We start from the raw sequence: 19,127 nt of genomic DNA, 5'->3' as shown, positions 1-19,127 counted from the left end.
TGCATTCACTGACCTGCAGAGGCAAAGCAGAAGAGTGGGTCTAAAAATTAATCTGCAGAAAACTAAAGTAATGTTTAACAGTCTCGGAAGAGAACAGCAATTTACAATAGCTAGCGAGGCACTGGAAGTGGTAACGGAATACATCTACTTAGGGCAGGTAGTGACGGCGGATCCGAATCATGAGTCTGAAATAATCAGAAGAATAAGAATGGGCTGGGGTGCGTTTGGCAGGCATTCTCAGATTATGAACAGCAGATTGCCATTATCCCTCAAGAGAAAAGTTTATAACCGCTGTGTCTTACCAGTACTCACGTACGGGGCAGAAACCTGGAGGCTTACGAATAGGGTTCTACTTAAATTGAGGACGACGCAACGAGCTATGGAAAGAAGAACGATAGGTGTAACGTTAAGGGATAAGAAAAGAGCAGATTGGGTGAGGGAACAAACGCGAGTTAATGATATCTTAATTGAAATCAAGAAAGAGAAATGGGCATGGGCAGGGCACGTAATGAGGAGGGAAGATAACCGATGGTCATTAAGAGTTACGGAATGTATTCCAAGGGAAGGGAAGCGTAGCAGAGGGCGGCAGAAAGTTAGGTGGGTGGATGAGATTAAGAAGTTTGCAGGTACAGCTTGGCCACAATTAGTACATCACCAGGGTAGTTGGAGAAGTATGGGAGAGGCCTTTGCCCTGCAGTGGGCGTAACCAGGCTAATGATGATGATGTTCACTTACTTGACGTCATGGTTCAGACCACGAAGGCTTCGTGTACCTCAATCGGCGCAGGCGTTTGAAGAGACATGAGAAACGATCGGCTAACGGATCAATATCTCACACATGGATTACGCTACTACAAGGAGTGAATACGCCAAGTTAGAAAAAGGAATTAAAAACATTTTATTTCTGCTTCAGTTTGCTCAACCTTGATTGTACTGATTGAATGCGACTTTTTCTTTCGCTCTTCGAGAGGTTGACACTGAACATAATAAATAATGAAACACGCTTTTTTTCCCTTTGAAACAGTAAAACAATGCAAAAGATGATCATATCGCAAGATAACGCAATACGCACACGTAACCACTCCAGCATTCCGCTCCTTCGGAAATGCAGAGACTCCGGCGCTAGCCGAAAGCGCAAATTGCATTCTGTACACTTTGCACCATCGGTGGGTCCCGGCAAACTGTTGTAAACGAGTCACCAGCGCACTGCCCAGAACAGTCCAATGAATCTCCGTGGGATTAAACGGAGCAAGCACCCACGGCCTCGTACGCGCCAACTTTGAACTCTTTTCCTGAAGCTCAAAAAAAAAATGAGGGCCGCGCGGCGAGTGGCCAACCTTTTGCTCGGCAAGGGCCTGTTTACGCTCGAGCCGCCCATCGCCGCAAGCCGCACCACGCGCTTGCGGTGGCGCGAAAAATTGCACACATCCAGCACTTGCGCACAAATTGCCGTTTACACTGTGTACAGAGTGTACACCTTACACATTGTAAACCGAAATTTGTGCACAAGTGTTTGATACGTGCAATCTTTCGCGCGACCACACGCGTGCGGTGCGGCTAGTGGCGATGGGCGGCTCGAGCGTAAACAGGCCCTCAAGATGCGGCTAAGTCATCCGCCGATTTAGTAACAGATGCTGAGCACAGGACTTAGACTGTACAGGGAAGACAGGGACATGACACTTTTGCAGGCACTCCGTAGTAGCGTAGTGTGCACCGATGACTTGCAGGATGCGCGCGCCGAACTGCCGCCGACGACATCGCGTGAGGTGCACATGCCATTGGGTGGACGAACCAGAAAGCACTTGGCTACGTGTAATGCGAAACACGATCGCGACACCAAGAGATGTGCATGATGCAACGGCAACGAGGTACACATACATGGTCTTGAAAATTCAGATGGACTTTTTTTTTACCTCGAGTAATGTTCTAAGTACCGCACACGAGACGACCTAAGTGTGCACGTCCGAAGCCTTGGAATGTATGTTTCTAAGGTAGGCCCTATGGCGGACAAGCTAGAATGAGAACGGAAAGCCAGTCGGGTCACGTTCTCACATTTACAAGGAGCGGCGGGAAAGGGATGCTCGAGGGTCCGGGTGGTAAAAAAGGAATAGATTGCGACAGTGTTGGACGAGAAAAAAAATGTTGACGATGAGATGGCCTAATATCTAACATTAGGTCACGTAATAAAAAAAAGATAAAACACTAAAGCGCTGCGGGGTGGCACTTTACGACAAAGGTTGTGCTCCTACCGATTTGAGGGGCAAGACGACCTCCTCCACACGAATGCAGCCACAAAGCGCATTCCAAGGTCGTTCTGCGTTCCAAGACTGCAGCACCCTTCAACGTCACTTCGAAGTGCGCGATAAAATGGTGAACAGATTAAAAACCTACATGCTGCCGTAACTATGACTACGAAGTACTGAAAGCGATACCTGCGCCAGAAAGCAGTAAAGGAAGCTTTCTGAATGGCACTTTTTTTCTCTCCGGTATTACAGCGATGTACTACAGCATTTGGTGGACAACATCGCTAGCGAAGTCCGACAGGTGCCTAGACATCGATATCTAGTACTTTAACGATACTGATGTGAGATCAAAAGCACGAAAGAAGCTTACAGCTCGCTTAGTCATCGACCTACGTGGTTACCTGTACTACGCCACTGACTACTTTCGCCAACGATGTTTCATAGGTGCCCAAGAAAGACTTATCACAATAGTCTGGCGATCTCTGCCACTTCTACAGGAATACCACGTGGACATCTATAGTAGTATTGTTCGCTACATGGACTACGAGATAGGTGTGGAAAACCTAACGACGACTGGTAACACACAGCGAGAAAGCAACGTTCGCGGCTAGTGCTCTAATGCAAGTTCTAGGCTACAAGTAAGGCTTCTATGTTGTCAGACACACCCGCGAAAAAAACCACGCCAACCACGTTCGCTGGAGCCACTCAAACGCACTCACATATCGCTCGCGCACACATGCACACACATGAAGTCTTATATACAGGGCAGGAGTTCGCGTATATATAATACACATATATATATAAAGATGCGCGTATTTACATCACAGCACAGGACCTGCGGGGGCGCTATAGCTGGGTTATAAACGTGGCGCCACCATTCTGCTTGTCTTTAGTCCAGTTGAAGGCAGAGTTCTCGAAGGCCTGTAGGTCAGACTGCGAGTCCGACGGGCAGGACGACCGGCGAGACTCGATGAAGTTCATCTGGGACGACACCTCCCGCATCGTGGGCATGGCCGAGGCGTCGTGCGCCGTCTGGGGCGGGCACAGCCGCTGGCAGCAGCCGCACCGACCAACGACGGCGCCGATGACGCGGTCGAGCGGGTCCAGCGAACGCATCCACTCGGGCAGCCACAGCCAGTTGCGCAGCTTCTCGGGCAGCACGTGGGGCGCCTTCCGCTGAAGAAGGTTGACGGCGACCACCGCCGCGAGGATGACCAGGATGGGAATGAGAACCACCATGAACACGATCATGCCGGCCATGGACAGCCCGAACACGGCCGCCGGAAAAAAGAGGAACATGCACAGCAGGTAGAGAACCGAGAACCAGCGGTACTTGGCGGTCGTGTTGCCCAGGATCTTGGCCAGCTGGATGGGGAAGCGAGTGAAGGGCAGCGGGTAGAACATCAAGATGCCCAGCACGTTGAAGAAGAGGTGGCAGAAGGAGATCTGCAACGTGTACTTGATGCGGCTCGAGTCCGCGGCGAGCGCCGCCAGGATGCCCGTGGTCGTGGTGCCGATGTTGGAGCCCAGGGTCAGCGGGTAGATGCGCTCCAGGCTGATGACGCCGATGCCCGCCAGTGGCGTCAGCGCCGAGGTGAAGATGGAAGAGCTCTGCACGAGGATGGTCATGATGCAGCCGAGCAGGATGGCGACGTAGCCGACCAGCACGGAGTACGGGAACCTGTACTCGGCGTTCACTGTGGTCTTGATGATGACCGCGATGCGACCGCGAAGCATCGAGTGCAGCAGCTTGACCATGAGGATGAGGCAGACGCAGAGCGTCAGCAGGGAAATGCCCAGCAGCAAGAGGCCAACGAAGCTGTCTTGCCAGTCCAGGGAGGCCAGGGCGAATTTGCCTGCAAGCAAGGGCGGTACATGTTGGCCGCGCGTCTTCCCGAACACCGAAGCAAGCTTCACTTCGCGTTGCAAGTATTGTAGCCGAGTTGGCAGCACTCGCGATGCGAAGCAACACGCGCCGCTCGATGTCACATCGTACGTCACGCGTATTGCCGTCACGACCATGCTACGTACGCAGCGGTTGCGAGGGGCTTTTCGAACTCTTCGGTATCGAACTGATTGGTATCAAAGATAACGGTCACCTAACACAGCGGTTGACTCATTCGCACTTTGGCATTGGTTTGCAGCGTGGCCACATCCACAAGTTATGGAGTACCAAGGTTGACAGACCACTGACAAAACAGCACAATATTGTGCATGACCAACAGTAAAATTTTTGAAGCTTTAGTGACTGCTTACCAACACGTTTCGCTCTTCCCATCGCTTGTGTTCGGGAGAAGCCAAATCAATCTTATAATAGCGTGCTCATACATTCCTACTATTCCGCATTGTATTACTGTAAAACTGCAGGCGTTCATGAGGCTGAGGATGTGAATACGCTCAATTTTAGCCTTAAGATTGTTTAACACACGAGTGCCAAAAATTGTATTCCCGCTCTAATTCCAAAGTGGCAGCAAGAGAAGTTGCACCGACGTATGCCACGCTCTAACCGATAGGTTCTAGAGATCAAGCCCACGCTTAGAGAACAATATGTGACAGCGAATTATTGTACTTACAATGTGTGACACATCCATCGCTGGTCGCGTTGCAACACCGTTTGATCAAAGATTGGTTGTAGTATGTCTCGTCCCCGATAGCAACTTTCTCGATGACCTTTTTGTCCAACTAAAAAAAGAAACAAAATCACCAAAAAGCATTTCCAAGACGCAATTAGCCGCCAAATAATGGCAGCACAGTTTACGGGCGCCAGATTACAAAACGTCAGTGGAGTCGTAAACAGTCAAAGCTTTAAGTGAAAGGAGTAGAGTGGAACGAATTACAAAGGTGTCGCCGTAAAGACTGGCTACGCCATTTGACTCGAAAAGCGTAGCTATATGGTTGAAGGTTCCAAGGCCAATATCGCAGTCTCTAGCACAACACCACAAAGTGTACAATTACACTGTGAAAGTGAAACTGCATCAAATAACCGAATATTTGTTTCTTTATCAATGTGTTTTAGTTAGCTAATAAATATGCACATAGCAAGCTGCCTGCAATGCATTCTCTACAAAAACGCCGCACACTGAGCTGGTGCGATGATGAATTTTTTTTTTTAATGCACGTAAAATTTATTGGAAGGGGAGCAACGCATTCTGCAATCAGAATTGAGGCACGCCACCATACCTGAATAATAAGGCTGGTAAACGGCTTCGTCAAGACTTGCAAGAAGTCCCTGTTAGCATTTTTGTTAGTCGTCCAGTTGGTGGAGTTCATGATGGCGCTGGTCAAGTGGTAGAGCAAACCTGCGGTTACAAACAAACAAACAAAAACAAATTACACATCAATACGTGTTCCTGTAGCGAAAAAAAGAAACATTTTGTCACGAGGTTTAACGTCGTAGAGCAATTCTTAGTGACGCCGTAGCAGAGGGCTCCAAATTACGAACGCTCAGCGTGCTTACCGCGCACCCAAATTGAATTACACGAGCATGTTTACTTGTCGCCTCTACAAAAGTGCGGCCGCGGTAGCCGGGATTCGAGGCCGCGACCTCATGCTCAGCAGCAAGAAAAGCACGGCCACAGCCATTGCTGCTGTTGGAAAAAAAATGCGGTGAAGTCGCTCGGATTACGTGCTACCTATGTGCAGTGACGTGCTCGTATGCCGTAAAGAACGTTATGGCAAACTAAGAATTTCGGTCGAAATAAAACCGGCTCAGTCGACTCGCCGCCAGTGCGCAGGCGCGCAGACTGGAATTTCCGAAGCGATTCATGCGTTCGTATGTAGCCACATTGATTCAGCAATGGACAAACCTAACACGTGCCTCTCGAGGCCTTGGAACCACAGTACGCTCTAGTTCACGGCATTCGCGGAACCTTTACGCCGAGGAATTTAAAGGGACAGTTGCACGGGCATGCGTGACAACCACCATGCTTTCTGTTAGTACTATTCTAAAAAGAGGACGACATGCCTAATGATAAGAACACGTGCTATGCACGACGGCGAAGCGTGTAACGAAGGTGACACGCTAGCGTATTTAACCCATCATTCGTCGGCATTTGTAACAAGCACCGCAAATTTGAAGCGCAAGCGAGTACAAAAATAACTACAGCACGTCTTTGCGCATCAACGCTATCCGACATATGACCCTGGGCCGTCATTCTCGCAAGCCAGATCCTGCAGCAACATACTTCGCAACAATCCCAGACGCCAAAGTACGAGCTCCTATGAACAAAATACTGATATGCGTTGTCTTTTGTCACCAATCACATTTTTTCTGATAGCTCACGCAAATGAAATACACCCGCAGGATCTACAGGACTGGCTTCTGAGCTAGTTGGTGTATCATGTTGACTGAACAAATTAGCGCCAAGAATTTGGGCACAGATAACAGATGAACAGAAGTGGTAGTCCTCTGTTCCTTGAATCTGTTTTTCTTTTTTTTTTTGCGCTACGTTTTCCAGTCCAAACGCGGGTCCTAGCTAGCGGCGTCGATGTAGAAGAGGGTGAGAAAGTCTGACAGGTATAGAAATTTCGAGAAAAACAGGAGAGGTGATGAAATAGACTTGTCAAATGCTATATTAGGCGCAGCCAAAGGCTAAGCTAGGTGCGACCAAGGCACGACAAAGTTTAGCTCTATTGCTTGCCTACTACTCGGGAGCTCTCAATAAAGTTTTTGCTAGTCTCTCACACCCTGCTCGAGGTACAAACTTGCCCAGCAAATGAAATGGATTACGGAAAACTCAGCAAGTGGTAGACAGCGAGAGAGAAGTTTTAACGTTGGCATCCGGAGGGACAAGTATTCGAGGCAACTCCGCTGGCATTGTCGGTGCGTTGACCACGAGTTTAAAGTTCCGGAACCCTCTCGCGAAACAGAATCTCGTACGCCCTCTTTTTCCAAAATCTTATTGGCGGATGTTTGCGTTCCTCTTTGCAGAGGTTTCTTCTAACGATTCATCTTCGTTGGTTAAGTGGCTCGGATTACGTTCGCTAACACTCCGGGTTTGTGCGCTGGTTATTCACGACGCAATCGCACCAAGTCGCCCCGCCTTCTGTGCTTCTACGCAATGGTACGCACATTCCACACGCATTGGCTGACCTTGGCGCTGTGGGTCAGAACAAACAAGAAAGATAATGTTGACTGAAAGGGTTATATCCTGGCTACATGCGTGGCATGCCACTCCACGTGTAATACACGACGAATGGGAAAAAAAGAAAGCGAGAAGATAAAACCAGCACTCGCGAACGGACACCAAAGCAAGCAAGCAAGCCAGGCACAGGAACACGTCGAGTGGGCGCCGGAAGATTTACAGGCAGGGAGGGGGAACGCGACAGGTGTGTGTGTGTGTTCGGCAACGCGCATGCGGCTGCACGGCAGTGACGTGACAAGAGAGCTCACCGAAGGCGACCTCCAAGGGCAGCAGGACGATGACCGTGAGCCAGTTGAACATGTCGTGCACGGTGGCAGCGGCGAAGGCCCTGCGGAACTCGTTTCGCTCGCCGCTCTGCATCAGCGACACGATGGTGTTGGTCACCGACGTGCCGATGTTGGCGCCCATGATGATGGGTATGGCGTCGCGAACCTGGATCACTGAGAAACGAGGGAGGAAAAGAAAAGCGAACGCAACAGTCAGCGCGCGCCATCGCTTCAGAACGACTGCAACGCGGCGAAACACACTCTTGGGACTCGGACGGCTCTGGAGACAGCAGCCTTGAAAAACATAGGGTCTTGGCGACAAACACGTTAACAGCGGCATCTAAAATTTTGTGTTGGTCGTCGTCTCTCAACAATTTGACGGGCCGCCTCGGCCGCTGGATACCTCGTCTGCACTTTCACCATCGCCGCCCCCATGCTGTTTGACAAAGGGTGGCAAGCAGCATGAGATGCCGTTAGTAACGGTACACAGCTGATGTCTGCGTCAGTCACCGATACTGCAATTTCTGCAGGCGTGCCTAGCATTTGCTTACTTTAACGATACCGCAGTAACGATATGTTGCCAATAACGGTCGGTAAATACAGAAACATCCACTTGCGTGCTAACTGGTCACAGAAATAGACCGTGTGTAACGGTGCGAATCGCATATCAGACATATGGCGACTAAATTTTGGGGAATATCAGAAGTTCCAGATTAGGGAAAATAAATTTGCACAGCAAACGATGTCGATATGCGCTGCACAACATATTCGTGTACAAATACATAATCGCGTTCCCTATATTGACAAAATATTTCATGATATACAAAGGACCGCCGCGTGCTTACGTTAAGCGATATTACTCTCTTGCATACAATATAATTGGCAGTCTCCAAGCCCCATCTACCTTACAGTAAAAGCAAAGGTCGAGGACCTCACTAGCTTTGCAAATTTCATAATGTAACACACTCTTCAGTTGTGTTTCTTTTAATGCTTTTATCTAAGCCAGTTATTTTTGTCAGATTAGTAGCTACTACGCAGTTTTCCTGTCACTGAGACACGGGTGTGCACATATACTCGCATGAGAGCATTTTTTGAAGAAGTTGTTTTCACGGTGCATCGTTCCAAGACAACAAAACCAGCGTCGACCATGTGGGAGTGCATAGTGTATTTCTGTGTGGCACGCTAGAAGTCAGTCATGAAAACGATAAGTGCTTAGACTTTTGAAACATGAATATGGTTGCAAGCGGATACACCGTATGCAAGAATCATTGTATCAGTCGGCTACCAACCAGACACGAACCAGAGTGTCTGGTTCGTGTCTGGTTCGTGTAGGACACAAGAAACTCTACGCTCGCAAGTACGAGAACAATTACTTTTGGGCAAGAAATTGCACCCGAAAAGGGTACGGCAGGTTGAAGAGTGCAGACCGCTTTTACACTGGCCAATAAGTTCTGCAGAAATCCGCAAGGTGGAGCAAATAGTTTGATGAAACGAAAAAAATTTTATCGATCTGATGAACAACAAATTAAACCAACTGTGGTTTTCTGTCGAAATGACTTTCCATATTCAGTGTCCCCCTGCACTTCGGCTTGCTAGCCAACTCGACCTCGCCCTGCGACCTGTTAGCCTCGATCATGGTTAGCTCTGATGGTAGAGCAACCATCTCCGGAAAGGCGCTGGTTCCGGGTTCGATCCCCGGACCAGAACTAATTCTATCACCGCGAAGCTCTGTAGCTTAGTGCTGTGCGCTGGTGGATTACCATTTTCTTTCCCCCTTGCACGCTTTCCCAATTTTTCCAAAGGGTTTTCGTTTTTCTTTAATATCATTTAACGGGCACTTACGCACGAGCAGGTACACAACAATTCCACGACAAGGCTCGAGCGCAACACTCACGGTTCGCGCCGACCATGGTGATGATGATGGAGGACGAGGTCGAGGAGCTCTGCACGAGGACGGTGGAGAGGACGCCGATCATGAGGCCGACGACGGGGTTCTTGAGCACCTCGTTCTGCTGCATCACCTTGCCGGCCGTCTTGCCGCCGACCAGGCGGAAGGCCGAGCTGAGGAAGTCCAGCGAGCAGATGAACATGTAGAGCAGTGCGACCAGGCACAGGCCCTTGCACAGGCCCAGCGCCACCCGCTGGATCTTGCCGCCAGGGCTGAGCTCTGCACACGCAACAAAGACAGAACGGGAAGAGCGACAGTTGCTAAGAGGCTGCCCCGGTTACGATGAAAGGACCAACCGCACTGCCTGCTGATATTGATGCGAATAGTCAACACGTAACCGTTTTATCAAAGAACAAGACAGCAGAAAAAAAAAAAGAAACAGCTGGCTTGTTTCATAGGCGTTCTCTGTAGCATTGGGCGACACTGAACAGCTCCGCGTTCATAGTCTTACTACACACTCATGAATTCACAGGCGATCAAACGAAATAAAGACATGGAAAAGAGCAGCAGACACGGAAACAGTTGTTTGCTATTGGCACGGAAATATCCTAAATGCTTACTACGAGCACTGCATCCTTACCTCAGGATTTGGTGCACGAAAGCACAAGTTGCCCCAAAGAGATCTGGTTATGGGCAGAAATATCTGCAATTAACCGATAAACTGTACGCGATCGCCGAAAATGTGAACAAACAAAATACTAATGCAACTTTACGACAACCTTACAAACCAAATTGATGCACTTGTATACAATTCTTACGTGCTTCTGCAAGGGAGCACGTGATTAAACTTGAAAACCGATAAACATGCTTACTGTACAGAGGCTTATGCATTAGGCTTTATACTATGCTGCAGGTTCACTTTTGCCCCCTTACGGAAAAAGTACATCTACAGTGTTCACCATGCATGTCCAGAGCACGCTTTTGAGGAACCACCTGCGAGGCGAGACAATTCATCAAGCGCAGACATTTACATTTTTGGAACGTCGCCTCCAATACTAACGTTAATATTTTCGGCATGAGAAAGCTCGTTAACATATGCTGGAGTTCTCGCTGCTGCAGAAAGGCCTGCTTTTTAATAGACTTGTCAAACTGCAATATACAGACAGATTATTCATTCCGTGGCCCTGATGTTACTACAGAATTAACTGGCTCGTCCGCGGCACTAATGTGCCCTAGTAAAACAGGGAGAATGCATTGTTAGGAAATCACAATATATACATTGTATAGAGAAAGCACGTGTACGAAAGAAGTGCCACAGAAAGACAAATGGTGTGACCTTTCCTCATTAGTTCAGTGGGATATTCGCATCGCGATGACAAGCTAGATGTCACTGAGATTCATGCAGGCCAATTACGCTTGTACAGATGGCTACCAGTTTGTGCTCCATTATTCAGTGGAGAAGCATAAAACAAACATCCGAGCCACATCAGTCATTTCTTTCGACGAGCGACAAGCGTTACAATATAGCTTCGTCATAACGCACAGAATTGTTGTCAAACCTGCCAACGACTAACATTGACACATAAGGCCTAACACTGACACAGCGTCGGCAATGACGTCTGACTCGGTGAAGTTCCAAGAACACCTCACAACAGTGCATTCGCCCGCGAGCGCACTGGCGCATACTTACACAACTGATCATTCAGCGCTGCTTGTGTGCCTTTCGTACGTGAGAGTACATTAAACCGTACAGCGGAGAATAACAACTGCAACAACAACTAATACAAAAAAAAGACTACTGTTTACATTCATTCGAGTGGGCTCACTGAACTAGTTGATGAGGTGAATAGTCTTTACCTTCCAGCGACCCTTCAGAGCGGGCGAGAGCCAAGCAAAGGGCAAATAACCTTTAAGGACATTACGCAAAGGCTAATCGTCGGCCGCGAGGACGTCTGTCTTGCGCAATTGGCCCCCGGCCAACAGCACACGCAAAAAAAAAAAAAGACAATAGGACACATAGCACACTGCCAGCATTAAACGTCACGCCTGTCAATGGGGACAGGTTTACGCCAGCCGTAACGTATGGCGCGTTCGTACGTACCTTCTTATTTTTATTTTTTATACCACGTTCCAGGTGTCGCGGCCGGGCAAGTTGTGCAAAATAACAAATCAAGGTGCTGATCAGTGAAATATTTTCAGTCAGGTCGCAGTGGCAGTTCCATGGAGTAGGTTGCGATATCGCGACCTTTACAGGAACCTTTAGAGTCGTGCTGTCCGCTTTGGAAAACAGGCGGACGAATGCAATGCGCTAAAATCCACTATATTCAAATTGTTGCCTAATCTCTGCTCCATTCAGACATGGATTACTAACGTTTTCGCGTCATTAGCCCCGAAGTACGCGGTACTACACGTAGCCGACTTGAGGGCCAATTTGTCACTGCACTGTCGGAAGGAGTGTTTACGCTCTTAAGAGCGTAAATTTTACAGCGAGCACCCTAACGCTCCCACTATATTTTGCACCAACTGAAACGCGTGGTCTCTAATGTTCTCATTATCAGCAAACTCTTTTTTCACATTTTACCAATTCTTCGTGTCCTTTCTATGGCAAAGATTACGGCAACGTAAGTTGCCAACTGTTCCAATATTGTGAAATAAATCAGTGATACCATGCAAGCGCTAAGCGATGCTTCATTTTAGACTTCTGAGTATCCCCATCTCAACGTGAATTTGATAACCCCCCATTTACGGGAAATAATCCGAGCCACACTATCTAATGCACCCAAACACCAGCTGTGCTAGCAACTAATGATTACTTCGGCGAGACCGTGTGTCATTAGTGCAATAATTTCTAGGACTTCAGGTGCCAAAAACTACACCTTGGCTATGAGGAATGCCGTAGAGTGTGGGTGAGGGCGGTGCTCCGAGTTAACTACAACCAGCTAGTGTTGCTTACACAGTGTTGCCACCGAGCCACGGCGGTGGGCATGGCTCGGCGGCTCCAAGGGGCCCGAATAAGTTACGAACAGACGGCGTAACTCGACAAGGCGTTATTTTCTGCGGCACAGATTGCAAGAGACGCCTTGCAAACAAGTCGACCATGTCTACGGAGAACGTTTTTCTTTTCTCTAATTTTTTTTTTTGTACAAACGCCACTGGACAAGTCATCCATTACGACAGGAAGCGGAAATACAAAAGCTATTCTTGTGAGTTGAATCGCGCTTTTAAGATACCGACTTACCAGCCTCTGCGCCTGCTTTAACGATTGTGATAATAACGAGCATCTGATATAATTTCCGTGGCTTCCTACGCCCAACGCCCCGGCACGCAGTGACTGCTGATCGGCCGGGACGTAATCAGCCGCAGTGAAAAGCATCTTGACCAAAAAGAAAGAAAAACGAAACGGCACGCGAGCCCTCAGCCTTTTCTTTTTTGCTCTGTGAGGACAACACGGAGACTTTTTCGCTGCTCTCGCGTCTCGCTGCTGCAGCAGATTGGGCGGGAACCAGTGATGCGAGCCGCACCCCACGGTCGACCTTTGGGAGGCGCGCGCCAGCGCTTTCGAGACTCGTCTGCGCCCAAGGTCGTTCCATGGCGAGCCACTGGTATCGATCCGGGGCTCTCCGCCAAAACGATGACGGCACGGCTGCAGCTCCCTAGACGCAACGAGCGGCCGCCGGGCCATAAACACGCGCGAACGCACACACGACCGCGCTGAGTGGAAGACGAACGCCGACTCCTACGTCGGCTAAAACGTAGCGCAAACGGATCAAGGGGGCACCTAACTATCCCCATAACTGCTGGAATTCGAGGGGCGAACGCGGGACAGGGTCTGCCTGCCTTAAACTCGTTCACGTAGCCACAGAAGTCTTAGTTGTTAGCAAAAACACGTCTGAAGCGGCCGTAAGTGAGAATATTATAGCCAAGCACAGAAGCCATACCTGCTGTCCCTCCGAAGGAACAAAATGGAATCGACACTCCGGGCTACTCGAATGCGGGTGTCGGAGGGTCTCGTCTAACGACCTCGTGGCATATAATAAACATCACGGAAAAGTCAAATCTGAAATCGTCGTCGGGTTAGGTGGTTTGCCAACAGGAATCATGGGTCTTGCACTACATAATCGAGTACCGTAGTTCACAATAAATACGGGATAGCTTTTTGCGGAACTTGCTCAGCAGTGCAGACCGACATCTGCTAAAAATTTAGCGTTTTACTGTAGTGTCTGTAAGCCAGGCACGAATGGCTCGGCGCACGCTCTTCGTACAAAGTATAACATGTCTTGAGCCCAGTAGTACTCGTGCTATGATGTAACGTGTTTTTTGGCTTCCTGTTTTGTTTTTACTTTCTTTTTAATTAATGCATCACCAATCCAATCGAATCCAACCAAAAGCTCCTTTCAGGGGACATCTGAGGGCTTGATTCCATTCTGTGTGTACATGTTTGATATCCACGCTCACGTGATTAATAGTCATGATACATGATTAGAGTATAAATTAAGCACGGGTGTAAGGTGTCGATAACGAGCTCAGAGGTATAAGCCACCACCTTGATTCAAAGGGGGTGCTCACGATATCCCCCCATTTATCCACAGGGTCGAGGTCCAGTACTGAATGGAGCAGTGTATATCTACCACGTGCATGCTCCATGGTTCACGCGCGACCGACCCCTGCTTCCTTTACGTTTTTCTCGTTTCTATGCCTTTGACCCCGCGTTCCAGCGCATTTAAATGTTTTGTCTATCGCAATAATAAATCAGTCGTCCGTCAGCGCAAGGTGCCGTTTGCCCGTGTCGTTGGCGCCTGTTCCGGTTGAATATGGATAACCCATACTAGCCGATGCGTTCAAGTTAATGCATTGTAGGATACGATGGTGGGAGTCGCACTCGAGGCGTGCTCGACTAGAAAATCGAGGCGCGCGCAGGCACATCTTTAGCCCCAAACCCCCATCTGAGAAGTTGCCCAGATCCTACATGCGGTACAAGTTGTTCGTCGCGTGTCCGGTTACGTGGCCACCCAGACATGTGCTGGGAGCTAGGACGGGTATAACAAGAACCAGTCGGCTGAGATGCATCCGCCCGCGGCGTAGTCTACGGGGTCGCCGGAATTTCAGAACGCGTAAAAGCGGAACCGCCGCCGTCTTCATTCCAACACGTGCATACCTTAGTGGGTATACCGTCGTTCCCCTCAAGTGCGTGCATCTTGAAACCAGATTAAAAGGGGAGAAAAAATTTTTGGCGCAGCCGCGGAGGTATGCATGCAGCGGCTTAATTAGCTGGCATTCGTACGTCCCCTTTACGCAGTGTGTTAGACGCAGAACGATATGAAAGTAGTTGCGGTCTGATACGTTTACCGCCTAACTTTTGCCCACAGTTATTGCCCACAAACATAGGGCAATTGATCCCTCGCTCCAAGGGCGAAATAAGCAAAAAAAAAAGCTATCTAAAAAATAAGAGGCACGAAGACAATAAAGGATATGCCGCGTTAGGATAACGAAACGTTTGAATATTTCTCTTAGTGTTCGAGAAATAAGCAATTTCAGCGGGCTAGGTACTAGTCGTGCAGCATAGTTTTTTTTTTGTTCTTTTTTTTTGGCTTTACGATGCACAAGAACTGTCAAAAACTACAGCAGCATCATTTGATGAAGGCAAGGTATTGGGATACGTCTAGAATATCCAGACCACGTGTACGGGTATCCTGGCCACGTCACGTGTTGCGTAGAATAGATGACAAATATTTCACCTAAGTGCCTAGGCAAAAAGAAACGCTGCGGAGGGCGGCAGATAATCACAGAGAACGATGAGACAAAGAAAACTGAGGGGCAGGTTTTTTTTTTTTTTTTTTTTCGTAGCGACTGCATCATAGCGGGCAGGTAACGCTATCAACCAAACTCGCACGTACTAAAGCGATCATGCCGTCCGTAGTCTAACGGTCGCAGTTGGAAACGAAACTTTAAAAAAAGATGAGGCCATAAACGGTGCGCAGAAGATTACTGTACAAGTTAGCGAACGTCGGCAAACGCCATCAGGAAGCGTGGGCATACCGAGACAAACTTAGCGCGGTAGAAAACAGCAAGAAAGAAGAAAGAAAAAAAGCCACAGCGTCAGTACACAGAGAGGGACCGCTGAGCCAGTGTCTGGACGACAGATAAGCGACGACCCATCAGCTTGTCGCCCCCGACGACCCGAATAGGAAGGCGACCAAACGAATCGCACCCTTGGCACGTGCTCGGGGCGTAATACCGACAGAAATGCGCGCGACGCGCCATGAGAAATCTGCATCGCAGGATATGCGATCGATCTACGTATGCGCATTGTCAGGGAAGCCTGATTACGCGAACATCGGGCAGATATAGTATGCAAGTACTCGTATCGCCCGATTGCGTTCTTTATCATCAGCCGCTCACGATCGGCTAATTGTGGTGATAACGCTGCCGGAACGCGGGTCGGATCACCGATGAAGCCCAAGATGGGAAAGTGGAATGGAATCGTGACAGCGCGACCTCGACCAATCATATTCTCGATACACGAGTATCATTAATCTCGGAAGCTACAGGCGACACGTATGCCTCTCGGCACGTCAAACCCGAAACAAAAGTCCGAAAATCCGTAAAAACGTGCCAAATGTGTGTCTGTGGGGGGGGGGGGGGGGGGGCATTAGAGGGCTTGATTAGAACTTCGATACGCGATACGTAATTGCGCTAAACTAACCCTCTCTATAGTCCAACGCTACGTTGAGTCCATGCACGAATTTTTAAGGTTTTGCGTTTTCATGTTTCGGTTGTATTTCGATATGCCGAGGACTGCTCGGCATCGTTATGTTACAGAATACGTTTATTCCTGAACTTGTATACAGCGACGGACCTACTGTTTTAGTTGATCCACCAGAACTTGACGGAACGGAGAGATCGGTTTCGTTGTCTAGTAAACAGTTGAACCGCTAGTGCCCCCGCTGCCAACTGGAGCGTCAGATGCGTCTCTGCTGACTGCCGCGAATGTTGACACAGCCCTGCCGGTACGAAAACTTCGATGAAAAGAGGAATGTGGCGAACCTTCTTTAGCTGCGAATTTCGGGTTAAATACACGCGCGGCGCCGAAACCGAGGCTGCAATTTCGAGCCCCAGGAGCCTCTCTGGCGTCGCTGCACAAAAAAAATGAGCTCGTCACCGCCAGTGATGTCAGGTGCGCATGACAGCTATCCCTCCCCCTCTCCCCTACGCAGATTCAAAGGCGCGCCAGGCCAGGGACGCAGACGCATTTGTCGTGCTCTGCTTTTCTGCCTTCCTCTTCAAACGCAGCTGTCAGGGCAAGGGCGATATTTCAGCAGGACGCGCAACGGTGGGCGCGACCGCGCAGACACCTGGCACCGCACCAGCTGCCGGCGCCACGAGAAGTGAGTCGATCCTCAAGAAAGCAGAAGCACATGCGTTGAACTCGACAGAGAGAGAGAGAGCTTTCCGTGTACGGCCGTCGCGCTACTAAGGGCGCTGGATACGCAACGGCGGCGACCTGTTATGAGACGCGCGGGTGAGGGGCCAAGTAGATTTTGGCACCGAGAGGCGATCCTTTGCCCAATCGTTCTATCGCCCCCAGTGCTCGCGAAACGCGTGACTCCGATGGTGTCGTCAATTCGCGACCTTGAGGGAGAGGACGAAGATACGAGCAACAGGTTGAGAAGACCGACTCTCCCCGTTCGGTATTTCACGAAGCGCATGCTGACTGAGCTGTTTCTCTACTGGAAGTGCGGGCATTTGTGACTCCGCGAGATCATTTAGCGCCCGCGCTAATACGGCAGCTAGACGCGCGCAGTCCTGCAGTGGAGTAGGGCAGCTCGCAGTCTCGCATGGACTGTAGCACCCGTAGTTCGAACCGGCGACAGACGTCTGTCGCGGTACAACTCTGTCGCGACAGACACCGCGACACCGTCTGTCGACACCGACACCGCCTGTCTGTCGCGACACCGCGGTGTACCGCTGTGTCGCGGTACACCGCTGTCGCTGTAATGTATGCGGCAGCTCACACCTAGCTCGCGTATACTTGGCGGTACGCTCCCCAGAGCAGACATTTGAGGGCTTGTCGGTGCAGATGCGTGGCGGAAAAGGTACGGAACTTTGTACATACGAAGAAAGAACATGAACACAGCAGCGCTCAACTCGCATTTAAACTTTTCTTGAAGACCTACCAATAATATGTATATCACGCTTCGCACGTAAAATATCAACGAGTAGAAACCGACACGGCAGAAGTAAAAGAATGCACTACTTATTACGCTTTGCTTATTTACTTCTGTAATTGTGAGGCATGTGCATTGCTAGGTCTTCAATAAAAGTGGAGGCGCGAGTTTAACGCTGTGTTGTCCATTTTCCTTCTTCGTACGTGTATAGTTGCGCACTTTTTTTTTTCTATCGTGATACAAATGCTGCTACCGGCGCGATCCTGTGGACGAAGCATGGGCAAGTTCGTCTATGTGACAACTAAATGAGGGGTCAAGTAGAGAGGCCAAGGGTAGCCGGCGACGCCCCTGAACCTGAATACCTTGGAGCGATGTAGCCACAAGCCTACACAAAGTGCTGAAGGACAATAAACGACCGTTTTCACATTCTACGTGTATATAAATTAATAAATATAAATATGAAGTATATAAATAAATTTCGTTCATAAATATCGTCAGCGTACACTATTTAAAAAAAAAGAATCCCGACAGTTCGTCTCAGGCGTAAGCAGCATTCAGATTGGCCACATTTCTAGCTGCTGCAAGAGTGATCACGACGAGCACTACGAGTATGCGAGAGTCAGCGACCCTACAATATCTGCGAGCATCTCTGAAGTTGCGCATAAGTTACATAGACCTGCTCCACGTATACCCGCAAACGTCGCATATCACAAAGAAAGATTGGATAACCAGCGACGTCTGGCTGCCGTCACCTCTTCGCACGAGGACACACGTCTGCTTCGTAAAACCCACAATGTCAGATTGGAAAACTGCAACCGATCAACGTTAGGGACGCTCAAAAATTCGGTGTCTCCCGCCCGCGCAGCTCACCGGTGCACGACTGACGTAATAAAGAAGCACGGCTAACATGGGGTCTCAATCGCTCCAAATCTCAACCTTACGCCACAACCGCTCCGCACCTGTTACCAGACCAACGCACTTCGGCAAATAAATCGCTTATAAAATCGAGAACTTTCGCGGCCCGCTCGATGCGTCCGTAGAGGAAAAACTACATAGGGGAACGCCACGAACGCGTGGCGAGAGCGAGCCCGCCACGCTGTGCTTCGTTTGCATCGCTCGTCGCCGCCAGAGGACCGCGATACACGCGTATACACCGCGCAGCGCCGAGACGTTACAACGCCCATGCGCGCCGACAGGGCAGACGACAGTGGAAGCCAAGCCCCGGAGCCAGATGGCCGCGCAGACCGCGCCGGTGGCTCCACGTGTTCACCTCGTGCACCTGTGAACGTACGGCGAGCGCGCGGCGTAGTGGGAGGAAGGCGCGCCGGCACAGGAAACCAAAGCGACGTCGGTGGACGGACGTCGCCCGCCACAGGCGCGTACAGGCATCGGCGTATACGCAACCGCTCCCAGCCGTGACAG

General features: G+C 49.6%; 1 protein-coding gene across 2 annotated transcripts in view; it reads right to left on the bottom strand.

The window, feature by feature from the left end:
- Nucleotides 1-873: 873 nt before the first annotated feature.
- LOC126530314 (sodium-dependent phosphate transport protein 2B-like) overlaps nt 874-19,127 on the bottom strand; it is a 113,096-nt gene continuing 94,842 nt past the window's right edge. For both annotated transcript variants that reach the window (XM_050177634.3, XM_050177635.3), the window contains 5 exons: nt 9,547-9,819; nt 7,635-7,826; nt 5,423-5,541; nt 4,816-4,924; nt 874-4,098 (listed from right to left, as the gene is read on the bottom strand). In XM_050177634.3, coding sequence (XP_050033591.1) covers nt 3,089-4,098; nt 4,816-4,924; nt 5,423-5,541; nt 7,635-7,826; nt 9,547-9,819 — 1,703 coding nt within the window. In that variant the 3' untranslated portion in view covers nt 874-3,088. The remainder of the gene's footprint in view (nt 4,099-4,815; nt 4,925-5,422; nt 5,542-7,634; nt 7,827-9,546; nt 9,820-19,127) is intronic.

This window comes from Dermacentor andersoni, chromosome 5 (assembly GCF_023375885.2).
Source record: "Dermacentor andersoni chromosome 5, qqDerAnde1_hic_scaffold, whole genome shotgun sequence".
In the NCBI taxonomy this organism is placed as follows: Eukaryota; Metazoa; Arthropoda; class Arachnida; order Ixodida; family Ixodidae; genus Dermacentor; species Dermacentor andersoni.
The sequence above is the reverse complement of the archived record's forward strand: the minus strand, read 5'-3'. Positions and strand labels throughout refer to the sequence as shown.